Genomic DNA, 27,455 nt, shown 5'->3' with positions numbered 1-27,455 from the left:
GTGGGATGGGATGGTGGAGCAAAATCACTGAAAATTCCTCTGGGCAAGCCCTATGGAGAAGGAGCTAGCCCAAAGAGCTGCCACTGGCAGTTTCTGAACTTCTCAGATACCTAGGACCTTTTGTTCTTAGTTTTGGGCTGAGACGCTTTCAAAGTCTCATTTTTCTCCAAACTTCAATGACCTTGCTTGAGTAAGATTGGATGAGAACAAAGGCAGCCTCAGAAGGGATTAAGAGGGCATGGGGCCAGTGAGCAGCCAGCCCTCATCTAGGCCTACCCTACAATCACAATCTGCCCATCAGCTAGCTGGACCAGGTATCTAAATTCACTCTCAGAGAAGCTTTTCCTATAAAGCAGGGCTCTGAGGAAATAAGGCCAGGTCCAACTGGTACTTTCTTAGGGGAGTAGAATGAGGAACTCAAGTGGGCAGGAACCAGAAATATGATGCTGGCAAAGAGCTGATATATTATTAGCTGCACCCATTCTGAGGGAAACTGAGCCATAACCTAGAAAGCAATATTATGCCCAGCCTCAAAGCAAACAACTGGCAAAGGGAATGCTGTAACCAGCCTCTGCCTCACCACAGCCATCTCTTCGATCAGCACTGATTTTGAGCATGTAAAATGCTTCCAGAGATGCTTGGGCAGGGACTATAAGGGACGCTTTGGGAAGGTATTTTAGTGCCAGGAAGGCATAGCATTTAGTCACTGGATAATCTCATCCTACCAAATCAAGGGAAAGTGCTGGCTGCCTTCTAGAAAGAAGCCAGATGCACTGCTGGAGGCAGTCTCTTATTAGACTTTTAGTTCTAAAAATTTGGTTTAAATGGGTCCTTCCCTGTATATCAGATGAATAAGCAGGTCTTTACTTTCTAACTTGCCTTTTTACTTTTTTTTTTTTTGCATGACATACTTCTACACAATTAGCTGTGGTTTTCTTTCTACTAGTTTGTTGTTATTACCCTCCAAATCCAACCATTTGCTTAGAGACAATTACTAACATAGTGCTGCTTCTATCAGGATCCTTCCTTTGATATCTGGGTTGCCTTTGCATCCTCAGATCTCCAGTTATAACATTCCCTCCCCTTTCATTTGTGCACATGCACATACACATACACAAACCCTTTAGTTAAGTACCATCTCCTTCCTGTTGTGTAAGCACTGGGTCTGGACTGTTAGTTCAGTTTTATTATCTGCTCTTCCATCCATAAAGAGAGATAAAGAGTTGAATAGACAGAATGGAAAACACTTGACCATCTTTAATGGTCAGCTAGGAAATAGGTACAAGATGGGGATTAAGCTCTTTACAGGGATCAAATTTTAACTAAACAGCTCTGGTCAGAATTATCTAGCTTCGATGCTTCATTAATTCACTTATTAATTCCTTTGCTCAAGAACTGAACAGCTGTGGTACCGTCTGGTGATGTGTGTTTGGAAGAAGTCTCCATGATCAGGAAGTGCCCCTGACTTGGAAGACCATGGTGAGGAGCTCTCGTGTGATCAAAGTAAGTGGGAAAAATAAAGGCTGGCCTGAGGGGCAGGGAGAGGGTATACTGGAACTGGAGAGGCCACTGCTACCCTGTATCTTCTGCGGGTGGCCCTCATTACACCACTACCAGTGGAGGAGCAGAAAGTGTGGCTACCACAGCCCATCAAGGACCTCATCTGAGCCCACCCACCCTGCAGGAAAGGGATTGAAATCTTTCAAGTGGGGAATATAGATGGTTTTCTGTATATTAAGCCAAAAGAACTTGCAGTGACCAGCCCAAAGAATGGTTCCATTTTCATTCTGGGGTCTCATGATGATCACTTTTCACACTGTATGATCCTCAGGCACACAGGTAATGGGGCTACCAGCTTGACACACTGGATGAGGGTCAACAAATACGGAGGACTGAAATGATATCCAGCAGGGGACATCAATGATGGCAGGCAGTTGTCACAAAAACTTACTGATTAACCTTTTACTGAATGACATACAAGATGATGACATTCATTTAGTGGCATTACGTGTGATAAAATTAAATGAAAACTACTTTCCAATAATTTTTAGAATAGTTGCCAGTATTAACACCTGAGAGTTTCCCTTCAAGATTGAGGCCCATAGAAGGAGCTGCACTCATATTGCTGGAGCTTCAAAAGGAAATACAATGATTTGGTGTTCACCATGCAAAGAGGAAGAGCTTCCTCTTGGATGTATTTCTGGATGCCATTTCCACATGTGGGTTTCTGATTGCCACAAGGTAAACAAATGTGAATGTTTCCTCTTTCTCTAGTTGAATGCCACCCATCCCCCTTCCCCCCAAATCACATACATTACTTTCTACCTTGATGTCTAAAAACAAACACCCAACTCATTGTTTCCTGGAAATACAGATCTATCTATAAAAAGGGAAGGAAAAAAAAAAGGCTCATGAGAAAAGATCTCTCTGCAAGGAAGCTAAATTTAGAGTTGCCAAAGAAAGCAACCTTTTGGAGAGACAAAGATCATTGGCAAGGAGTGGAAAAAACATGAATTTGGGATCCACATCAGATGACTCTTGGTTCTCCTTACTTGCAAATGATTTTCAAAATTAAATCTTATTTTGGCAAAGCCAAAAAAAAAATCAGATTATTAAGACAAATAATCTTATTTCACATTTTTCATTTCATTTCATTTTCACAGTTTCACATTTTTAAGGCTCCGAAGAGTAGTTGAAAAGAATTTCCCTTTGATTCTGCCGATGTCACTTTCCAGGTTTGAATATTATACTACAGTTACATAAGATGTTAGCATTGGGGGAGACAGGGTAAAGGGTACAAAGAATCTTTCTATTTTTGTAATTTCCTGTGAATGTGTAAGCATTCCCAAATAAAAGTTAAAAATTAATTTTTTTAAAGTAAATTTTACAGCCCTTAATATTCATAACAAAGATGGGAAACAGTTACAGGATGGTCTGAGGTGGTACGCAGAACTTAGCTTATAGAGAAGATTCCTTTAAGTCCTGCACACCACCCAGGGCCACCTTCTCCTACTCAGCAATCCCACAAGTTGTCTCCACTGGAAGAAATTGCAATTGGAGGCTAGTGCCCAACTCCCTTCCTTTCCTCTTCCTCCCTTTTCCCTATCCATCCCTCCTCCCCTTTATCGATCACTTCCATGGATTTTTGTCCAGTCCTCAAGAAATATCTTCTGAAAAATCACGTAGTGCACTAATGCCCTCCCTCCTCACAATCATTTCAAAAACTTGTGTCATTTAGACAAAGAAAATTGACCATATGCATAATGCATTGGGATTTTCAGTTCTCTCCTCAAAATCCCTACTGCCCTTTCCAAACCAGTCTCTACTGTGGGAGAAAAGAAGAAACTGTGCTTATTACATAAACAAGCATAGTCTTTCAAGCAATCTCATCCAGGATGTTATTACTACTGGTATAAACTGAGATTTGTTTAATCTTCACACACAGCAAACTCTGTGACTAAAACACTTAAATTAGAAACATCATAATCCCCAAATCTAAGCCTGGAGCATTGTGATAAGAGTTTTCTGTGGCAAGCACACTGAGGTTTGAAATCGGCTTCTCTGCTTGGTAACTATGAGCCTTTATTTCTTCACCTGTAAAGTTCAAGTACTTACCTTGTTGACCTGGTATATACTGGGCACCCATAAATGTTAGATGCTGCCTTCTCCTGAAAGATCAGTGAGTGGAGCCTCTTCCATGTACTTGAAAATTCATGTGGACATTTTTAAGGAAGGAGCATTAGAAAAAGATACCTTTGAAAGTAACCTGAACCCTTGTGCAAGGTCTAAGTTTAGTATGTGAGGATGTGTGGTGTACCCAACAGCTTTGATGAAAGTTGATTACATTCTTGATAGGTTTTGGTTACAGGCTTGAAGCCACCCAAGTACTCCCATAATACACTGTGGGCAACCAAGTACATGCTTTTGCGTGGTGGGCCTTGAATAAGTAGAGTGAAAAGTACTGTAGCTTCAAAGTGTTATGATACTTCTTTAAAGAGCTGTCTCCTTCCTCCCTGTGTCACAGTTTCAACAATACTGAAATCCTGACATTTGAGCAGTTGAGGGTAACAAACTCTTTTCTTAATCCAAAAATTATGAGTATCACCTGTGGTGGGTTTACTATGTAGGAGACAATTTTAACTCCTAAAAATGATCTTATCACAACTCCTTACTCTTCTTTATTAGAATGGCCATAACCTCATGACATGAACATTGAACATGTGTTTTGTCTTATCATGATCACTATTCAAAGCCAGAAGAGTCTAAAAAATGCCCTACTTGTTTCTCTCCAATATGTTTCTCATTAATTTGAGCATAGGCTGTTGATTTTAAACAACATACAGTCAAGGGAATGTTATCTTTATAATAACATTATCATCTTATAGGGTGCACCTCAGAATCTAGACTTTTTTGCCCCCCAAAATATCACTCCATTTTTCATAATCACAAAAGATTCTAAAGTATGCACAATTAAATGATGATAAATTGCTTTTATTTTTAATTACTAATAGTAGTGCAACTTACTATTATTTATAAATAATAGCAAATGAATTGTACCAAATTAAAGCTTACATTTTATTTATGTGGCACTTCACATGCTCTATGCTTTTGTGGTTCCATTTCCCACAAAAAACATTCAACACCAGGGCAAATCTCCCCAACAGAATCCTCCCCACCAAATTCAAAGAAACAAAACAAACTTTCATGTAACAGTCATTTTAAAATCACAAAGATTACACTTTTTTCTGGATTCAAAACCCATGGGACTACATGGTACCAAACTATAGCGTGCCAAAAAATACCTGGGTTTTGACACTGCTAGGTTAAATTGCTGGCATTTTAAAATCCCATCCAAGTTTTTTATGATGCCCTCATTTCCAAGAGAACAAAGGAAAAAGCTTTATGAACAACAGATCCCTATGTTAAAAAGGAAGGAAAAACTCACCAAAAAGAAACATGCAAGAAACCAGTTAAGGAAATACCAATTTCTATTCAGTGCTCAATTAAAAAAAGGTTAAGAAGCAATATAGCATGCAAATGAAATAATTACAGGAAGCTGAGGAGAATTTTGCTAGTATAAATTATTTTTTAAAAAGGAGTCAATGTTTGCAAATCGAAATATTTAGTTCAACCTAATTGCCCTATAACTTATGTGCAGATATGTATGTATGTGTGAATGACTACATGCATGTTTAAATGTGTGTGTATCTCATCTATTTTTTTTCCCCAGCCTGACTCTAAACTGTAAGAGCCAGACATGGTATTGCAAAGCAAAGTTTGTAGAATGCTGTCTATGTGCTAAAAGAACAATTATGGATACAAAGGGGGATAAAGATGGGATTAAGTAACAATTAAATAATATTTGAAGTAGAATTTGGACTAGAGAGAATTAAAATCAAAACAATAAATATGAAGAATGATTTTATATCTGAAGTGAATCACCATGTATAAGGTCAGATTGCTTTGAGGAATTCAAACTCAGGTATTAAATGTATAAAAAAAGTACCCTTGGGTGGGCCATGGTGGCTCAGCAGGTAAGAATGCTTGCCTGCCATGCCCGAGGACCCGGGTTCGATTCCCGGTGCCTGCCCATGTGAAAAAAAAAAAAAGTACCCTTATATTCATGATTCAATGTGTAACTTACATTATCTTTAAATTATGCTATACTTAATTATATTCTAATTAAAAATACTCTACTATCATTTGGGAAAAGAGTAATTTCAGGAACACATACTCAATACCTGTATTCTATTACACTTCTAAAGCTATAAATATTTCAGCGGTTTGTATAGTGGCTGAATAGTTGAAAAGAATGAGATAGAGCTTTAGGAAAAATGAATTAGAGTCTTAACAATGGTAAAGGAAAATACTAACAGATTTAGTGCTGGGGAAAACAAAGTCAAGTCTATGCTGTACTCCAAATTTCTATCATGAACCAACCATTATCGTGAATACTTCTTCTGACATCCCTAATTACAGTGATCAAATGTCCATAGACCTATTAAAAATAAGTGTGATTTTGGCATATAATATTAAATAAGATGTCTTCTATCTAGAGTGTGCACAACCAAAACACACAGAACACAGGACCGTACTCCAATGTTATGTGAGCATTTGGTGCCAAAGTGTGCATGTGTCTGGTAAGTCCAGTCTAGTATTTCCCTTTGGTCGACTTCTTCTTCTTCTGCTCCTCTCTCTGCTTCTGCTTCTTCCTCTTGCCACCTTCTTTGAATCCTAAGGAAACATGGCTTGTAAAACACTGTTCAGAATAGCAACTTTTTCTCCATTAAGAGGCAAATACATTTTCTAATTACTTTCCCAGGTTAAAAAAAACAACAAAACAAAATCTCATTTTCTATCTTTCTTGTGTCTAAACCTAAATAAAAACATGAATTAACTTTTTGAAAACTGCACATTGAAAACATTAAAAAACTTTCAAAGAAATTCAAAATCAGTCATACTTTCTGTAGTGAGCAAGCATAACCAACCATTTGTAGCACAGGTTCCTTTATCACCCAAGCAACCAAGTTTAATATGCCAGTTCAACTGAATTAATCTTAGTCTTCATTTTTCAATCCCCAGACTCTTCATCCTTGGTTCTACCTTCAAAATGCACAACCTACTTATAAACTAATCTATGGCAAAGCTGTTTCCACCTCTAGTGGTGGAATTCAAAAGCATCTCACTGGGCTGGCTCCCAGTCTGACTAGAACAAAGGTAGTTAGGAGCCTTGATGTGGATTATGATCATTTTCATGGGTTCTGTGGTGTGCAACATGGTAAACATTTCCCGTTTCTTAGTTGAGGAAAATAACCTTTCATTTCCCCCTGAATTATGTGCTTAAAATCAACAAATGCATGACTAACTAGCTGAAGCCAAGGGAGAAAGGAGATGTGTGAGCACATTCACCCTCTCAAGGTTTTATCCAAAGAGCCAGAAATAAAAAACTCTGACTTCGATTCTGTAATAACTGTCTTAGAACTTTTTGTTGAATCAGTACATACTGATGTGGGTAGAGAAGATGCACAATATCAAGTCCAGGGAATCAGATAGATGTTAACTTGGGTGACGGAAGAACTGGATATCAATTTTTAAATCTTGACTGAAACAGAACATGCATTACAAAACTAAGAGGTCACTGCAGGCCTGCAATATAATATACATGGATCCTGAAAATGCTAAAAAAAAAACCAATCTAAAAGCACTATCAAAATTTAAAATTTTGGAGTCACTGTCTTATAAGCAGATATTTTAAAGCATAATCATCTACCATCTACTGTCCCAACAGAAAAGATGAACTACCGAAAATGACTATTCATTCATCCCCTACTGGAGGCTCACCTTATTATAGAATTTCAATCACTGGGTAGAGGCCAGATTTCTTATTTTAATTAGATAGGTTTGTAAGCTGCAGCACATAAAATTAACCCATAACTTAATCATGACAGATGTCCCAAGCTTGGCTAATGACCCTCATGCTTAAAAGCAAGGACATCTGCCTTTCTTACCAGGTGAAACTGTATGGAGTGTGTTTTATTCACATTACAGGACTGAAGTGAAATAAACATACATACGCTTTTAAGCAGGGAGCCGTATTCTGAGCCCTTTACTCAGAAACAATGGAAACACTCTGCTGACTTATTTTATATGTAGGTGCTGTGTCTCAAATTTAAAAAAAAAAAAGCTTTTAATAGCCCCTAAATTTCCAGCTAATGCAGATCTATTCCACATTCAACAGTCCTTCAGCAATAATTCATTATATTTATTTATAAACCTTGTATATCTGAGGCAGCAAGGTGCCCATGCAATCAAAATATTTTAGCCATCCTATTAAAAACTGCAAAATAGGTTATTTTACTCTGTAAAATGCTAAATCTATCAATGCCATGATTTATGAAAGTTGCCTCAAAGTTTTGAAAAAGAAAAAAGACAAATAGCTAAACTAAGCAGATACCATGCAATGTAGAAAGGTTAGCTGTGGGCAGAAGCCTACTGAGGGATCTTGCTTTCCAAAGCACCAACCCTAGGAGGCAATCTGACTTGACCTCATCTAAAAAATAAGGATTGGACAGTAACTCAGGTTCTAAGCACTGAATTTCGAGGCTCCAACAAGTGTCCTTTCTTCTATTACCAAGACAAAAGTTGAAAAGCAATGTTTTATACTATTTCCTGGTCCATAGTTCTATACTATGTCCCTGGAAAAGATCAGCAGGAAATATCTTGACTTGAAGCAAATGTCCATGATAAATTTGGGAAAAGAAGCTTTTTCTTGTCCTTTCTTCCTAGTAACACTTCCCAAACCTAAAACAGAAGCTAGCCTGAGAAATATTCCTCGCTATACATCCAATCGGTAGTTTCAAAATGTCAGCTTCAAAATTTCAAAGGACTCAATTTTTGGTTGTTTATACAACTCAGCTTTTTCTAACTGATTTTAGAATAGAACTTAAGGGCTAAAAAGATTGTGTACTTCAGAAAAGACAATGATTCTTTAAATCAATGAAGGAAAAGAAAAGGGAAGAATAATGAAGAAATAATATCCTTCAATGTGAAAACATAGAACGACTTTAACTTTCAAAGTGCTTGATAAGACAGACCTGGTTTGTGTATACGTAGGTGTACTCCTCTATATTCTATACCTGGGTGTGATCCTGAGGAAACATCTTGCTGGGTTTTACATTTTAGGCTCATGCATTATTAAATCACAAAAATTATGAAGATTTCAGGTACTCAAATGAAAGCTACTTCCACAAATTAAAATCTATTGATTAAAGGATAGAGGTACAGACGGAGGGTGACATCAAGGAAGGTCCATATTTGGTCCCAGATTGGTCTTAAGTAGAGAAAATCTCCAAAATGAACTGCTTCTGTAATTAGTTCCCAAGTTCAGTTTTGAGTCATGCATGTGAAAGTGAGTGGTTTTCAAAGCAGGGAAGAAGTTTATAAATTATGGCAAGCTAAGGATACTGATGACTCCATTAACATTAATAGTGAATTAAATTAAAAAGCCCTCATGTGTTAGTTATCTGGAAATGCAGCTGATTACGGTGCTGATGCCATGAACTAGGAGATGAGAAATGGAGATATTAAAAAATGGCTTCCTGGCTTTATGACTCATCTTAGTTGCAGTGTTTTTTTTAAAGGTTTTTCATGCAGGGGAGTTGAGGATGCCCTCTTTTCCTCCCATCAGACTCAATTACAATTACATATAAAATAAGCCAAAAAGAAAAAAAAACTGTCTAATCTACCACCAATTGATTTTTAACTCCATCTATATCCTCTGAGGCTCAAGAAGTCAATCCAAGTGGAAGTAAGAGAATCAAAGTTCTTTCCACCAACATTCCCCCATAATATCCATATATCACATTCAAAGAGGCAAAGTAATTTACCTCAGAGCACACATCAAGAAAAGCCAAAAAGTTCCTTGAGGGACTGGGGATAAAGGGGGAAATACTAAACTTCCCCACCAGGGGAAGACCTGATATTCTTGCAAGCTCTGCAGACTGACAATTTGATGGGCCAGGCCCTTGATCTTGGGGCTTACCCTTATGAATCTTATTCCTACAGAAGAGAAGCTAAGCTTACTTATAATTATGCTAAGAAAAAGCCCCAGTGCCTAGACTGTTAGCTCGCAGCCACATTTAGTCCACAGTTTTAAGTGCTATTTCTAAATTCTGAGATTTTGTGCTATATGTGTATAATCAGGTTAACTCCCTGGAACTTTGGGCACCTGTGTGACAGCTAAGACTCAAAGTTGTATCTCTACCACTCTGGAAGTCAGCATTGCTACATAAAACTGTTAAAGAAACCAAAAAAAGAAAAGGAGATGAGGCTTCAGTTAGAACTGATCTGGTTGGCACTAAGGTAAATAAGAATACAGGGCTAAAGATGATATTGTCTGTATTTTAGAGCTTCACCTACTGTATGATACCAAAGGCAGAGAGGTTTATTTGTTCAAAATCTAAATTTTCTATAGCATATAATTTAACTCAACTTGTCCGGATAGATCATTTAAACAACCCAAACATATGGAGCCCAGAATAGTAACTAGGGCTTGTTATTCTATATAGCTGAATATAATATCTGGAAACAACCCAGAATATGTTGGGTAGATACTACAAAGGTACCATGCACTATGATTACTTCTAGAAATCTACAACTTCCAGATAGGTTCCTAGGCCAGATAAGTCCTGAAATCCAGAGGGACTGGTCTCTCCAGAACATCAACTACTTCTATTCTATGCCCCATCCCGTATTATTAATAGCTCTTTACAACATTAAAAATATAGAATGGGCAGAGTCCCAACCCCTAAAGATTGGGGGAAAGATCAAAAGAGAAGGTAGAGTTATTTATAACAGAGAAGATAGGATTTAACAAATGAGTATGACCACTTTATCACAATATTGGTATTTCTTTTGTCTCCAGTGTCTTAGAGCACCTAGAAGAAAAAACCTGAAATTGTGTAACTGTAACCCATACCAAATTCTGAAATTTGTCCTACAACTAATTGTTGCAGTGTGTTTTGAAATGTATTGCTTTTCTTTATATATGCTATTTTTCACAATTAAAAAAAAATCACAAATAATCAAGTTAAAAACAAAACAGTAATGTATCAAGTGGCTAAGAGAGTTGAAATAGAGTTGAGAGGCTATTCTGCAGGCTACTCTTATGCAAGCTTCAGCTAGATATTGCTAATTGTCACGGTTTGTCAACCCCCAACCAACATCATTCCTTTTAACCCTAAAGAACATCTAGTGCTCTATTTGAGATTCTACAAAAGTTTCACACCTTAAGTTTACTTTCTAGAAACCTATAACCTTCAGATGGTTCCCAGACCAACCTAGGATAAGTCCTGAAACCCAGAGGGGTCAACATCTCCAGAACATTAACTAGTTCCATCCCCCTATTCCACATTGTCAAAACCCTTTTCAACATGAAGAAGTTAGAATGGGCATAGATGAAATATCCCTAAAGACTGGGAGAAACATCAAAGGAAGAGGAGGAATTATAACAGAGTAGGTAGGATTTAACAAATGAATATGATGGCTGAATCATTATATTGAGTCTCCAGTATATTGAGCAGCTAGAAGGAAAACCTGAAATGGTGGAACTGAAACCCATACCAAACTGTGAAATTTGTTCTAGAACTACTTGTTAAAATGCACTTTATTCTTTTGTATATATGTTATATTTCACAATTTAAAAATATGCTTTAAAAAAAAAGTCACCCCTAGAGAATGCTCTTGTTGCTTAGATGTGGCCCCTCTCTCTAAGCCAACTCTACAGGTGAACCCACTGCTCTCCCCAAGAGGTGGGACATGACTCCCTGGGTTTTAAATCTCCTGGGGAATTGTGGTACATGACTCCCAGGGTAGAGCCTGGCCCTGGCCACAACAGAGAAACGCTTCTTGACCAAAAGAGGAAGAGAAATGAAAGAAAATAAAGTTCTAGTGGCTAAGAGATTTCAAAAAGAGTCAAAAGATCATTCTGGAGGCTATTCGTATGCAATATATAAATAGCCCTTTTCAGTTTTTGGTGTATTGGAGTAACTAGCAGAAAACACCTGAATCTGTTGAACTGTGATACAATAGCCTAGCTTCTTCAAGATGACAGATGAACTATAGAGCTTCTAAGGTATGTCCATGTGATTGTGAAAACCTTGTAACTGACACTCCCTTTATCTAGTGTATGGACAGAGGAGTAAGAAAAAATAAAGGCAAAAAATTAACATAGGAGGGGATGAGGGGGATGGGATTTTTGGGTGTTCTATTTTGCTTTTCTTTTTATTCAAAAAAAATTCTTTTTGGAGTAATGAAAATATTCAAAATTTGATTGTGATGGTGAATTCATAGCTATATGTGATAATGTGAACCACTGATTGTACACTTTGGATGATTACATATATGTGACTATACAATATATTCTCAATAAAAAAGAAAAAGAAACCAATAGAGACCAGACAATAAGATTTTGAAGGAAAAAATAATATTCAAAAACAATGGTGAAATAAAGAATGGGTTCTTTTAGAAAAAGAAAACAGAGAAGCAAAGCCAAATTAGGATTTTAAGCACAGCCCACCAAGTCATACTACCCTGACTCCTTCTCAGAAGACCATCGTACTGTCACAGCACAGAGAAGCTGAGGAATTAATTTCTTACAAAATTTTACTTCTCCCAGAAGCCATTTTGAGTATTTAGAAGATCACAGTCAATTTGACCAAGATGGCAGAGTAAGATGATCCAGGGTTCCCTTCCCCCACAGAAACTTTGAACTAGCAAAAACTGTTAGAACCAATCTTCCTCATAACTTCCTAAGGTTAAAGGGTTACAGTCACTGGGCAAGTGTCAAATCAAGAAAATATAACTTCAAAAACAGACTTGGAGAACTGTAGTTGAAAACATGGGTTATCAAGTTGGGTCTACTGTAAAGTATCCTAGATTATAAGCTCTTATAGCAGCCACATATGTTCAGGAGTTATAACTATTATTTCTAGATTCTGAGATACTGAGCTATTTGTATATAACCTAGTTACTCCCTGAAATAGGTTGAAAGTGAAAAGATGGGAAAAAATATACCAAACAAATAGTAACCAAGGGAACTGATGTAGCTACATTAATATCAGCTAAATATTTTTACTTTAATACCTTAATAGTGTTAATATACAGCAACTACTTACAAAGTTGAAAAAGTAATTTGACTTCAACTAGAGATTTTAATGAAGCTGATCTGAATAGGACTAAGGTAAATCAGATGACATGGTCCATATTTTAAAACTTCACCTTCTGTGTGAGACCAAAGGCAGAGATGTTTATTTAGTACAAAGTTATATTTTAGGTAGCACATTATCAAATTCAATTTGTTACGATCAGTTTAGTTGAACACCATAAGTACATGGAATCTTGAAAAGGGAGTGAGATCTTGTTGGTCTGTACAGGTTAGTGTGATGCCCTGATATACCAGAGTAATCTGGGCAGAGAATAAAAAAGTATTTGCAAAGTCCCCGTGGGGGACTGAGAAGAAAGGAGGAAATATTAAATTTCCCCATCTCGGGAATTTCTGATATTCTCGCAAGCAGTGGGGATAACCAATTCAATAGGCTGAGCCCTAGACCTTGGGGTTCACCCTTATGAAACTTATTTCTAAGGAAAAGTTAAGCCTACTTAAGATTATGCCTAAGAGTCACCCCCAGAGAACCTCTTTTGTTGCTTAGATGTGGCCTCTCTAAGCAGCTTGACAGGTGAACTCACTGCCCTTCCCACTATGTGGGACATGTCTCCCAGGAGTGTAAATCTCGCTGGCAATGTGGGACAGAACTCCCAGAATAAGCCTGAACCTGGCATCATGGGATTAACAAAGTCTTCTTGACCAAAAGGGGGAAGAGAGACAAAATAAAGTTTCAGTGGCTGAGAGATTTTAAACAGAGTTGAGAGGTATCCTGGAGGTTATTCGTCTGCATTATATAGACATCCCTTTTTAGTTTATATTGCACTGAAGTGGTTAGAATGAAGTACCTGAAACAGCTGAGCTGTGTTCTAGTAGCCTTGATTCTTGAAGACAATGATATAATGACATAGCTTTTACAATATGACTGTGTAGTTGTGAAAACCTTGTATCTGGTGCTCCTTTTATCCATGGTATGGACAAATAAAAAAATAGGGATAAATAAATAAATTATAGCGGGGATAAGGGATAAAAAAATCGGGTAGATTGAAATACTAGTGGTCAATGAGAGGAAGAGGTAAGGGGTATGATAACCACAAATGATATATCTGAAAAATATATACAGAAGGAAATGAGAAGGACTCAAAACTGTACACCACAAAAATCTAATACAAAAGTAGGCATTAACAGAAGAATTGAGGGGCAAAAAAGGTATAAGACTTACAAAGACCAAATAGCAAATAGCAGAAGAAAGTCTTGCATTATCAGTAGTTACTTAAACTGTAAACAGATTAAACTCTCAGGCGAAACTGGCAAAATGGATAAAGAAGCATGACCCAACTATATATGTTGTTTATAAGAGTTGTACCTTAAATTTAAAGACACAAACAGGTTGAAAATGAAAAAAAAAAACAAAACCAAAAACAACTATACTATACAAATAGTAACCAAGGGAACTAATGTAGCTACATTAATATCAGCTAAATCTTTTTACTTTAATACTTTAATAATTTAGCAGAAACTGTTATGAGGGACAAAGGTCACTGTGTACTGATAAAGGGTTCAATTCAATAAGAAGATGCAACAATTATAAATGTATATGCACTTCATGACAGAGTTCCAAAATATACAAGGCAAACACTGACAGATTTAAAGGGAAAAATAGACTATATTCCTACTATATCAATATTAGACTTTAATATACCGCTTTCAATAATGGATAGAATGTCTAGGAAGAAGAAGATCAATAAAGAAACAGAAGACTTGAATGATACTTTAAACCAACTATACCTAACAGACATATATAGAACAACCCTCAATACAATACACATTCTTCTAGTACACAAGGGTCATTCTCCAGGATAGACCATATGTTAAGAACAAAACAAGTCTCAATAAATTTTAAAAGACTGAAATCATAAAATATACCGTCTCTGACCACAATAGAATGAAACTAGAAATCAATAACAAAGGGAGAACTGGAAATTCACAAACATGTGGAAATTAAACAACATTCTCAAACACCCAATGAGTCAAAAAAGTAAATCATTAGGGAAATCAGGGGACATTTTGAGGAGAATGAATGGGAGACTTCCTAAGACAACTAGGACAAGCCCTGAACAAGATACAGTCTCAGAAAAGAAGAACTAACTTTCTACTCCAGCTGATTTTCATAACAGGAGAGCTAAACTCTGGACAGTACCAACTAGCTCAGAGTTAATTTGCAAAGACTGTGAAAAGAGTTTTTCACTGGTTGGTTTGTTCTTGTTAGTTCCCGGCACTCAAGAAAATCTCTGACAGAAACTTTAGAAGCAGATGGTTCAGGGATAAAATCCTAGAATTAACAATAAAATATTAAAACATACAGTGTGCAACAGAAGACTACAAGAGAAAGAAACAGGAAATGGTGGCCCCTATCAAAAGAACAAGATACAAATTCAGAAACCATAAATGAAGAAAATCAGACTTTGGATATCCTGGACAAAGACTTAAAAAATGACCTTCGGTATGGAATGTATGTGTGTGAAGATTTCTCAATAAAAATACGTACATACATATACATATATGTGTGTGTGTGTATATATATATACACACATACATACATACACACATACATAAAACTACATACATACATATATATACATATATATGTATATAAAAGATCTTCAATATGCTCACTGAGATAAAAGAAAACATAGAGAAAGTACCTAAAGATATCAGGAAGACAGTGAATGAAAAATATGAAAATCTCAATAAAGAGGTCAAAATTTTAAGAAGGAACTAAACAAATACTGAAGTTGAAGACCTCCATAAATGAATGAAAAATTTCCAAGAGGGTTTCAACAGCAGATTAGAGATGGCAGAAGAATCTGTGAATGCAAGGATAAGACAATTGAAAAGACTCATGCTGAGGAGGAGAACGGAAAAAGAAGACCACAGAAAAAGAACTTCAGACAAACTAAAAAACATCCAGCACAAATGACAAAATTACAAGGAACATTTGGTGGACAACACACACAGGTATATGACCTTTGCTCATGGCAGGATGTGGGTCACATCAACTCTGCTTATGGTTACATATAAACACTAGGATCATTAAGCTAGAACAAGTGAAAAAATGCAGCATCTTCAAAGAGGTTTGCTGTTTGCCTAAGAGAACCCATACACCAATCAAGAGACCTCAGGCAGTGACAATGCAGACCTTCTATGATTACTCTCTACCATGTTTTCTTCCCCCCTTCCAAAAAACTGACTACTTCAAACAGTTTTAGTAGAGTAGCAACACCCTCATAAGGCACCTATAAGTGAACAGAATTGTCTCATCACCATGGAAGCAAATTCTTGGGGCTGAACTGAGAAAAAGTTTTCATTTATCCTTAGAGCCGTTTCTATCTGGTTGGGAAATCCCGTGCAAAGTCTTATAAAAAACATAAGTTTGGTAGGGTTTAACAAATGAGTATTAGTGCTGAATCATTATATTGATATTTCATTTAGTCTCCAGCACTTTAGAGTAGCTAGGTACAAAAAGCTAAAATTGTGGAACTGTATGAAACCCATACCAAACTCTGAAATCTGTTCTACAACTAATTGTTCTGACGTACTTTAAAATTTACTGCTTTTTGTATATATGTTATTTTTCACAAAAAAGACAAGGAGGAGTATAACAGAGAAGGTAAGATTTAACAAATGAGTATAACTGCTGAATAATTATATTGAAATTTCCTTTGGTCTCCAGTGTCTTGGTATAGCTAGAAGAAAAAAAAAAAAGAAAGAAAAGAAAAATCATGGAATTGTAACCCATACCAAATTTTAAAATCTTTTCTGTAAATACTTGTTAAAATGTACTTGGAAATTTCTTGCTTTTTTGTATATATGTTATATTCCACAATAAAAAAAAGTTAAAAAAAAAAAACCAGAAGTTTAACAGAAAATCTCTGTCCCTATCTAATTCAAACAGACCCTATACTTAAGTTTTTGTTATATGTCTTAAATTGAGAGGAAAGAAATGAAAATATACTTATCTGGTAAATAGAAGGAATTAAGACTATAAGAACTCTAAAATGGATAAGCTTGAGTTTGAAAGTTTTGAAAGGTATATAAATCCTACAAGTTTCCTTGAGTCCCCGACCTCCATAACTGATGAATGGACAAATCAAGTCATAAGAACTTAGCCCTAAATTATTTAATCATATTCTAAAGAGGGTGGGCGGTGCTATTGGTATAAGAAGAGTTCCTTACCTGGAGAGATTTAGGACACTGTGTGTAATAGGAATAAAGCAAGTTAGAGAAAGTCAAAGTAAGTAACTGTGTGAGAATTAACTGAAATGAAACTACTACTTAGAAAGGAAAAAAAGAACTGGGGTTTTTAAAGTGCCGTAAGCAGCCAGCATATCCCTTTTTTTCAAACGATGTCTTTCAGAAACTGTATCTTAGTATGTTCTCAAAAATCTTGAGGTAAATGAGTTCAAATCCAAAATCTACTTGATTTCCATTCAAAGGTACAGTAATCTGACATCCCAATAATCAGCAAAACAAACTTTAAACACGGCCCATAACCTCAATGAAAGAAATATGTGCTTATTTAAAAACAAAATACCTTTTCTGATTTTAAGGAATTTCAATTTTAATATAATAATAGTCTCATGGGTATGATTCTAAAATTGCCATTAACTTTAGAGGCAAATAACTAAGCATTACAACTTCATTTCAATTAAAAAACAAAATTAATAGCATTTGGGATGGGGGCTTATAAGAATCTTTTTTACAAATGAAAATAAATTATTCCTACTTGTTTCATTTATCCACAGGCATTTTCACCCCTTCAAAGGGCTCTGATAGTTTAAAGGATTTAGCGAATTTGAAGTTTGTATGGGTTTCTATGTCCAACTCCTGAAACCTCCACCATGAACCCTTCAAAATCATATGGAAGGACCCATCTATTTGCTGTCTACAGGAAACACATCTTAGACCCAAAGATAAACAGAGGTTGAAAGTGAAAGGTTGGGAAAAGATATTTCATGCAAATAACAACCAGAAAAGGACAGGAGTAGCTATAATAATATCAACAAATTAGACTTCAAATGTAAAACAGTTAAAAGAGACTAAGAAGGATACTATGTACTAATAAAAGGAACAATTCAGCAGGAAGACATAATAATCATAAATATTTATGCACCAAACCAGAATGCTCCAAAATACATGTGGCAAACACTGAAAACACTGAAAAGAGAAACAGACACATCCACCATAATAGCTGAAGACTTTAATTTCCCACTCTCATCAATGGACAGAATATCTAGACAGAGGATCAATAAAGAAACAGAGAATTTGAATATTACAATAAATGAGCTAGACTTAACAGACATTTATAGGACATTACACCCCACAACAGCAAGATACACCTTTTTCTCAAGTGCTCATGGATCATTCTCAAAGATAGACCATATGCTGGGTCACAGAGCAAGTCTCAATAAATTTTAAAAGATTGAAATCATACAAAACACTTTCTCAGATCATAAAGGAATGAAGCTGGAAATCAATAATAGGCAGAGTACCAGAAAATTCACAAATATCTGGAGGCTCAACAACACACTCTTAAACAACCAGTGGGTCAAGGAAGAAATTACAAGAGAAATTAGTAAATATCTCGAGGCAAATGAAAATGAAAACACAACATATCAAAACTTATGGGACGCAGCAAAGGCAGTGCTAAGAGGGAAATTTACTGCCCTAAATGCCTATATCAAAAAAGAAGAAAGGGCAAAAATTCAGGAATTAACTGTCCACTTGGAAGAACTAGAGAAAGAACAGCAAACTAACCCCAAAGCAAGTAAAAGGAAAGAAATAACAAAGATTAGAGCAGAAATAAATGAAATTGAGAACATGAAAACAATTGAGAAAATCAATAAAACCAGAAGCTGGTTCTATGAGAAAATCAATAAGATTGATGGACCCTTAGTAAGAGTGACAAAAAGAAGAAGAGAGAGGATGCAAATAAATAAGATCAGAAATGGAAGAGGAGACATAAACACTGACCCCACAGAAACAAAGGAAGTAATAACAGGATACTATGAACAACTTTATGCTAATAAATACAACAATGTAGATGAAATGGAAAACATCCTAGAAAGGCATGAACAACCAACTTTGACTTGAGAAGAAATAGACAACCCCAACAAACCAATTATAAGTACAGATTGAATCAGTCATTAAGAAGCTTCCCAAAAAGAAAAGTCCAGGACCAGATGACTTCACATGTGAATTCTACCAAACATTCCAGAAAGAATTACTACCAATCCTGCTCAAACTCTTCAAAAAAATTGAAGAGGGGGAAAGCTACCTAATTCATTCTACGAAGCCAACATCAACCTCATACCAAAACCAGACAAAGATATTACAAAAAAAGAAAACTACACCAATCTCTCTAATGAATATAGATGCAAACATCCTCAACAAAATTCTAGCAAATTGAATCCAGCAACACATTAAAAGAATTATACATTATGACCAAGTAGGATTCATCCCAGGTATGCAAGGATGGTTCAACATAAGAAAATCAATTACTGTAATACATCATATCAACAAATCAAAGCAGAAAAACCGCATGATCATCTCGACTGATGCAGAGAAGGCATTTGACAAAATTCAACATCCTTTTCCGTTGAAAACACTACAAAGGATAGGAATAGAAGGGAACTTCCTTAAAATGATAAAGGGAATATATGAAAAACCCACAGTTAATGTCATCCTCAATGGGGAAAAACTGAAAACTTTCCCCCTAAGATCAGGAACAAGACAAGGATGTCCACTATCACCAATGTTATTCAACATTGTGCTGGAAGTTCTAGCCAGAGCAATTAGAAAAAATAAGAAATACAAGGCATCAAAATCGGAAAGGAAGAAGTAAAACTCTCAGTGTTTGCAGATGATATGATACTGTATGTCGAAAACCCTGAAAAATCCACAGCAAAACTGCTAGAGTTAATAAACGAGTACAGCAAAGTGCCAGGTTACAAGATCAACACGCAAAAATCTGTAGTGTTCCTATACACTAGTAATGAACAATCTGAGGGCGAAATAAAAAAATGAATTCCATTTACAAATGCAACCAAAAGAATAAAATATTTAGGAATAAATTTAACTAAAGAGACAAAAGGCTTATACAAAGAAAACTACAAGAAATTGTTAAAAGAAATCACAGAAGACCTAAATAGATGGAAGGGCATACCGTGTTCATGGATTGGAAGACTAAATATAGTTAAGATGTCAATTCTACCTAAATTGATTTACAGATTCAATGCAATACCAATCAAAAATCCCAACAACTTACTTTTCAGAAATAGAAAAACCAATAAGCAAATTTATCTGGAAGGGCAGGGTGCCCCAAAATGCTAAAAGTATCCTGAGGAAAAAACATGAAGTTGGAAGTCTCACAATGCCTGACTCAAAAGCATATTATGAAGCTATAGTGGTCAAAACATCATGGTACTGGCATAAAGATAGATATATTGACCAATGGAATCGAATAGAGTGTTCAGATATAGGCCCTCTCATCTACGGACAACTGATCTTTGATAAGGCAGTCAAGCCAACTCACTTGGGATAGAACAGTCTGTTCAATAAATGGTGCCTAGAGAACTGGATATCCATATGCAAAAGAATGAAAGAGGACCCATATCTCACACCCTATACAAAAGTTAACTCAAAATGGATCAAAGATCTAAACATTAGGTCTAAGACCATAAAACAGTTAGAGGAAAATGTAGGGAAATATCTTATAAATCTTATACTTGGAGGCGGTTTTATAGACCTTACACCCAAAGCAAGAGCACTGAAGAAATAAAATAAATAAATAAATAAATAAATGGGAACTCCTCAAAATGAAACACTTCTGCGCATCAAAGAACTTCATCAAGAAAGTAAAAAGACAGCCTACACAATGGGAGACAATATTTGGAAACGACATATCAGATAAAAGTCTAGTATCCAGAATTTATATAAAGAGATCGTTCAACTCAACAACAAAAAGACAGCCAATCCAATTACAAAATGGGAAAAAGACTTGAACAGACACTTCTCAGAAGAGGAAATACAAATGTCCAAAAGGCACATGAAGAGATGCTCAACTTCCCTGGCTATTACAGAAATGCAAATCAAAACCACAATGAGGTATCATCTCACACCCACCAGAATGGCCATTATCAATAAAACAGAAAATGACAAGTGCTGGAGAGGATGTGGAGAAAGAGGCACACTTATTCACTGTTGGTGGGAATGTCAAATGGTGCAATCGCTGTGGAAGGCAGTCTGGCGGTTCCTCAAAAAGCTGAATATAGAATTGACATGTGACCTGGCAATACCAATGCTAGGTATCTACTCTGAGGACATAAGGGCAAAGACACAAATGGACATTTGCTCACCAATGTTTATAGCAGCATTATTTACAATTGCAAAGAGATGGAAACAGCCAAAATGTCCATCAACAGATGAGTGGCTAAACAAACTGTGGTATATACATACGATGGAATATTATGTAGCTTTAAGACAGAATAAAGTTATGAAGTATGTAACAACATGGATGGACCTTGAGAACATTATGCTGAGTGAGATTAGCCAGAAACAAAAGGACAAATATTGTATGGTCTCACTGATATGAACTGACATTAGTGAATAAACTTGGAATATTTCATTGGTAACAGAGACTATCAGGAGACAGAAATAGGGTAAGATATTGGGTAATTAGAGCTGAAGGGATACAGATTGTGCAACAGGACTGAATATAAAAACTCAGAAATGGACAGCACAATACTACCTAACTGTAATACAATTATGTTAATACACTGAATGAAGCTACATGTGAGAATGATAGAGGGAGGACGGCTGGGTGCACAAATGAAATCAGAAAGAAAGATAGACGATACAGATTGAGATGGTGTAAACTAGGAATGCCTAGAGTGTATAATAATAGTGACTGAATGTACAAATTTTAAAAATGTTTGTGCATGAGGAAGAACAAAGGAATGTCATTACTGCAGGGTGCTGAAAATAGATGGTAATTAATACTCTAAAATGTCACCTTATGTGTGAGACTAACGCAAAAAATATTTGCACAAAATTTATATTTTGACTAGTGCACTTCCTAATATAACTTATGTAGATATGTTGATTAAACACCATAAGTACTTGGAACCTTGGGTAGGACATGAGATTTTGTTGGTTTGTCCAGAGTGATGCTCCGATGAATCCCAGAGTGATTTGATCAGTGAGTGGAAAAGTATTTGCATAGTCCCCTTCGGGGAATGGTGAGAACAGGGAGAAATTCAACTACCCCAAGTTGAATTCTTGATATTCTCACAAGCAGTGTGGACAACCAAAGCTATAGGCTGAGCCTCCAGTCATGGGGTTTGTTCATATGAAACTTAACCCCACAAAGGATAGGGACGTGGGAGATGACTCCCAGGGGTGTGGACCTTCCTGGCAACGTAGTACAGAAATCCTGGAATGAGCTGAGACTCAGCATCAAGGGATTGAGAAAACTTTCTCGACCAAAACAGGAGGAGTGAAATGAGACAAAGTGTCAATGGCTGAGAAATTCCAAACAGAGTTAAGAGGTTATCCTGGAGGTTATTCTTAGGCATTAAGTAGATATCACCTTGTTATTGAAGATTTAGTGGAGAAGCTGGAGGGAACTGCCTGAAAATGTAGAGCGGTGTTCCAGTAGCCATGTTTCTTGAGGAAGATTGAATAATGATAAAGCTTTTATGATGTGATTGTGTGATTGTGAAAACCTTGTGTCTGATGCTCCTTTTATCTACCCTGTCAACAGATGAATAGAACATATGGAATAAAAATAAATAATAGGGGGAACAAATGTTAAAATAAATTTAGTTTGAAATGCTAGTGATCAATGAAAGCAAGGGGTAAGGGGTATGGTATGTATAATCTTTTTTTTTCTCTGTTATCGTTTTATTTCTTCTTCTGTTGTCTTTTTATTTTTTTCTGAACTGATACAAACATTCTAAGAAATGATGAATATGCAACTATGTGATGATATTGACAATTACTGATTATATATGTAGAATGGAATGATACGTTAATGTTTTTGTTCTTAATTTTTAAAATTAATAAGTAAATTAATTAATTAAAAAAAAATCATATGGAGCAGGGGCAGCAAGTGACAGAACAAATGAAACAAGATTGGCCCTGAGTTGATAATTGTAGAAGTGGGAGGGGGTTCATAAAGTCCACTATAATGTACTTAGGTATATTATTAAAATTTTTCAATATTAAGTTAAAAAAAAGAAAAGAAAAAGAACCATTCTCTGACCTGAATTTACTACAAATGAAATATATTTAAGTAATACATAGATGGTTCTTTCCACTACCTCCTGCTCTGCCTAGAATTTATTACACAGTGACAGACATTCATTCAACTGTTAACTTCAGGCTTCTTTAAACAAATTGGTAACAGTTCTTGCCCAAATGAGTAATTTTTAATAAGACCTTCATCAAGAAGAACTTTTAAAAAACACTGCTGAAGATTCTTAAAAGAGAAACATGTATAAACTCATAAATTAGCTTCATTAAAAAAACAAACTTCGAATTGCCAAAGGCTAAAAATAGGATTAAATACCAATCAGTTTCATAAGTTCCATGCTGTGCTATTGCAAAAAGGGAACCATTCTACAACATTTCTGGGTTAGTTGTGCTTCCTTCAAACTAAAAAAAAGTTAAACAATCAACTTTATTCTTTTATTCATGAATTTTTTTCATGTTGAATAATTTTAATTTTCCTTTTTAACTGTAAGTTCTTGATAGCTTTATAGCATGTGTGGAATTCATAAATGAAGAATATTAATTCTCTTTCAAAATTTTAGGAATTACTGGCTCCCGTATCATCCACTATGAAACCAAATGTCTGTACCCTCTAAAATAAAACAGGATTAAGTTTTAAAGCCTAATTATTTAACACAATAGCACATTCAACAAAATGGCAAATATCAGCAAGTCAAATATGCGTTATGTTTCATCCCACCACCTTTATAACACTAACACAAGCTACCTAAGCAATAAAATCATTCTAGCTGAAAATAAAATTGCCATTCACTGCTGTCTTTATTAGTAAACATTCTTAGATTACTTCAATTATATCCTGATACTGAATTATATTAGACAAGCCATAAATGTGGGAAATTCTCACATAAGCAATATAGTCAACACTTTTAGTGTATCTCACGTAACAGCAAATTTTTAGCCTAGAAAAATAACTTCCTAGAAACAAACAGGATGCTGTGTATACATATTTCATACAGGTACTATAACAGTTTAATGATTGGTCAAATGCTAAAGCAGAGATACTGAACAATGCTTGAGTGAGTAAATTCCTTACTATGTCCTTCTATGGAAAGAAAGCAAAAAGATTATTGCATGCTCTTTCAAGGTCATGCTAAAGCATAAAAAAACTTGCCTAGGTATAATCTGAATATGGGGTGATGAACCACCTTGGTTTTCTGTGACTCAGGGATTTCTTGGAACATCAGACATTAAGTGTAAAAACCAGAAAAGTCCTAATGTGTCTCCAGGAGGTGTCAGAACTTTCTTCAACTTATTCTTTATTGATTAGCACCTAGGCTAATTAATAAGGAATGAATAATGCTGTTGTGGAACAGACGCAAATCACTCTGCTTATGGAAAAAGATAATCCCCAAAGTTTTATTGCTAGGTAAGGCAAAAGAGCAGTTTTGTATCTAAGTTCACAATTTTATTCCAATTTTCCTTTTTTAAGTTTTTTCAATCTTCCCTTGAAGCAGCTTTATATCCCTCAATGATGTTTAAAACAAAACAAAAACCTTCACTGTATATGGAACTAGAATAAAAATTTTAAGACTCCGTGAACTGCACAACACAGTGAACCCTAAGTTAAACAATGGACAATTGTTACAATATTAATTGTACAAATGTGCTTTCACCAATTGTAACAAGTGTACCATACCAATACAAAGTGTTAATAAGATATATGAAAAACCTGTATTTTATGCATGACTGTTTTGTAAACCCACTTCTCAAATACATAATCTTTAACGCATGACTATATATTTGTGTGAAAATTATATTTTTAACTCTGATGATTTTACTCTTTCCAAGACTTTATAACATGATTGAAAAAGGGAAACTAGAACCAAAAAGAGAAAGAAAAAAAAAAAAGGTTGACTCTGATAGCACTCAGAAACCTTCAAAGGTACTCTCTTCCATCCCAATAGGCCCATGAAATGACAAAATTCCAGGAATACAAAGTTAACCTCCAACCTGATCTATAGCCAAGTAAAAATAAAGTGTATCATTTGCCTCTTTTTGTATAAGGATTTGTGTTTGGATTCGTAAGTCAATGTTGTTTTCCCCACTCAAAAAAAAATATATATATTTGTAGTTGGAAGTAAGGGAACAAAAACAGACAAAACAACTAGATTTGAGAATTACTTTTCTACTTTTACTTACTAATTCCTACTTTGCCCAAATTCTTCTGCTGGGGGCAAGTATCTTTCATCCAACAAAGCATGGTTGTTGGGAATCTATGCAAATAGATGCCTATAACTGAGAGGCAGGCATGTGCTTAGTTTTGAAATATGTATATGCCCTTTCAGACCCTACCTGCTTGCAACGTTTACTGTTCCTTTCCAATAAGCTTATTTTATTTAAAGGAGACTCCAGCAGATAGTCCTGTTTCAACACACCTTATTCCTGGGATCTGAGAAATTATGACATAGTTTGTCAGGTTTATGGTGTTCTCCCACCTCAAATGAATTTAGCTCTTTAAAATAACTAAAAGTGGCATCTGTTTAGGGAAACTCAATCTACTACTCTTTTCCGTTCCTTGCTAAAACCTAAATATAATAGTACCTCTCCCAATCTACTTTCAAACCGTTCAATTTGTCATTAAGTTGTGGGAAGTCCATTCAATGCAGAATTTAATTCATTTTGTACTCATCCAGCCCTTGCAATTGTCTCTATTTTTCATTCAATTACACAGGAAAAGGCTAATGTCTCCAAATTATCCATCTGCTTTTGTTGGCAACTCTCCACCACAGAGCCTAGTTGTGCCGGCAGCATCACTGCAGTTGGCTGCAGTGTCAGTCATCACAAAGCCCCAGGAAAACACTATAACCTTCAGTGAGGAAAATGGGTCACTAGAGCAAATCATTGCTATTAACGTTACAGTTCTTTTGTCCACCTAAACATACAATTTGGTAAAGGATATTCAAACTCTGGTTTATCAGAGAAGGGCCAGGAGAGACTGATTGTAAGAAACTTTACGGGACTGATTTTCCAATATAAAGTTCTGGGAAAGGAAATGAATAGAACCTCAGTCTGTTGATATACTATTTTAGATAATATAATTTTGTCCTAAGTCCACAGAATTAATCTCATTAAATATACTTAAAAGTAAGCTTAATACAGAACACCAAATATCAACACACTCCTCCAAACAAAAACTAATAGACAACTCAGCTACTTACAAGGATGGGCATAAATCTTCAATCTTATGAGTAACTCAAGCAAAAGTTATAGTTGGCTTAGATAGAACTCAGTCATGGTCAAACCTATATGCACAGCCACACCCTCAAACACCATTAAGAACTGACTATGGTGGATTCATTTCACAGACCCATCCAGATAAGAAAACTTAAGTCAAGAACCTTGAAGAGGATATAACCTGCACTCTAGATAAATGAGGTCATTAACACCTGTAGCAGCTCTAAGAGGTAGAAAGAGACCTAAGGTTTCAAACTTCATCTGTGATTGAAGGGAGAATAGCATAGATCAAACTTTTTCCATAGGATCTGACTGCGGTGGTAATTTTCTTAAAAACACAAGTGAAGGCACAGAATGGTAATGCTGATTACCTAAGGATAAGAAGGGTATTAAAGAAAGACAAAAAACTTTGGCACAAAATGCCCTAGTTACAAGATTTCCACTTAGAGTCTAATCCAGGCACCGTCTTACGAAGAATCCTCTTCCACTTGCATCCCCTCTCTTGGATAAGCTATCAACAGTTTAGTGCTTGGTCTCTGGGGCATGTGTCAGGTATTAATTTAAAGAGATCTCCAACACTAAATTGAAAGCTCTAAAAGGTCAAAAACTTGGAGCATGTATTTTAAGTACCTTGCAATTATGTGGTACTTTTTATCCTTTGCCTATGACAACAATACACTTCATACACATAAAACTGTGACCCCGTTTTAATTATGGGGGAAGCTTTGAGCCACTGAAGTTAAAAATCTCTTGCAAGATATCCTGGGAGCTAAGCAAAGAACATACAAACTTCCTATTCAGTATTTTGCTCTTAACAGCTTTCACCAGCTCTTCCTCCCTAAGTTTCCCCCAACCTCATTCTGTTCAGGTCAGAACACAACAGCATAGGGATGTTTTTGTCTCTCTTTTTCTTTCTGGATTAATGGAAGTATCATTCTTGGTATGCTCCATATTAGTCTCCCTTTGCACACCTGCTGAATAAATGGAGGGATCCCAGTTGCTGGTGACCTGAGGTTTATCTTGCTCATCATCATCCTCACAAATATAGTTAGATACATGTTTGGGTAAAGTGGTAGGTCTGTGAGACTTCAGCGAATGGACACTGGCTGGCTGGGAAGGCAGGGCACTTTGTCCTCTTCGCCTGCATTCTTCTGCAAAGGCTTCTTCATCTGCCACACCTGAAAGCATATAATTCAAGAGAGAAAGTGATCTTGGCATCCTGGGAAAAGGGTGTCATTCTACTCAAAATCAATGGAATATACACTTC

General features: G+C 36.0%; 1 protein-coding gene across 4 annotated transcripts in view; it reads right to left on the bottom strand.

Annotated features, from left to right (window-relative positions):
- Nucleotides 1-4,475: 4,475 nt before the first annotated feature.
- The window catches only part of DNAJB6 (DnaJ heat shock protein family (Hsp40) member B6), a 129,877-nt gene continuing 106,897 nt past the window's right edge, over nucleotides 4,476-27,455 (bottom strand). For 2 of the 4 annotated variants that reach the window (XM_077151471.1, XM_077151479.1), the window contains 2 exons: nucleotides 27,160-27,366; nucleotides 4,476-6,234 (listed from right to left, as the gene is read on the bottom strand). In XM_077151471.1, the coding sequence (XP_077007586.1) occupies nucleotides 6,152-6,234; nucleotides 27,160-27,366 (290 nt within the window). In that variant the 3' untranslated portion in view covers nucleotides 4,476-6,151. Of the gene's footprint in view, nucleotides 6,235-16,630; nucleotides 27,367-27,455 lie in introns of those variants that run through there. The other 2 variants (XM_077151464.1, XR_013171314.1) reach the window with 2 other exon arrangements.

This window comes from Tamandua tetradactyla, chromosome 1, assembly GCF_023851605.1.
Source record: "Tamandua tetradactyla isolate mTamTet1 chromosome 1, mTamTet1.pri, whole genome shotgun sequence".
Taxonomy (NCBI): domain Eukaryota; kingdom Metazoa; phylum Chordata; class Mammalia; order Pilosa; family Myrmecophagidae; genus Tamandua; species Tamandua tetradactyla.
This window is presented reverse-complemented; position numbering and strand designations above follow the sequence as displayed.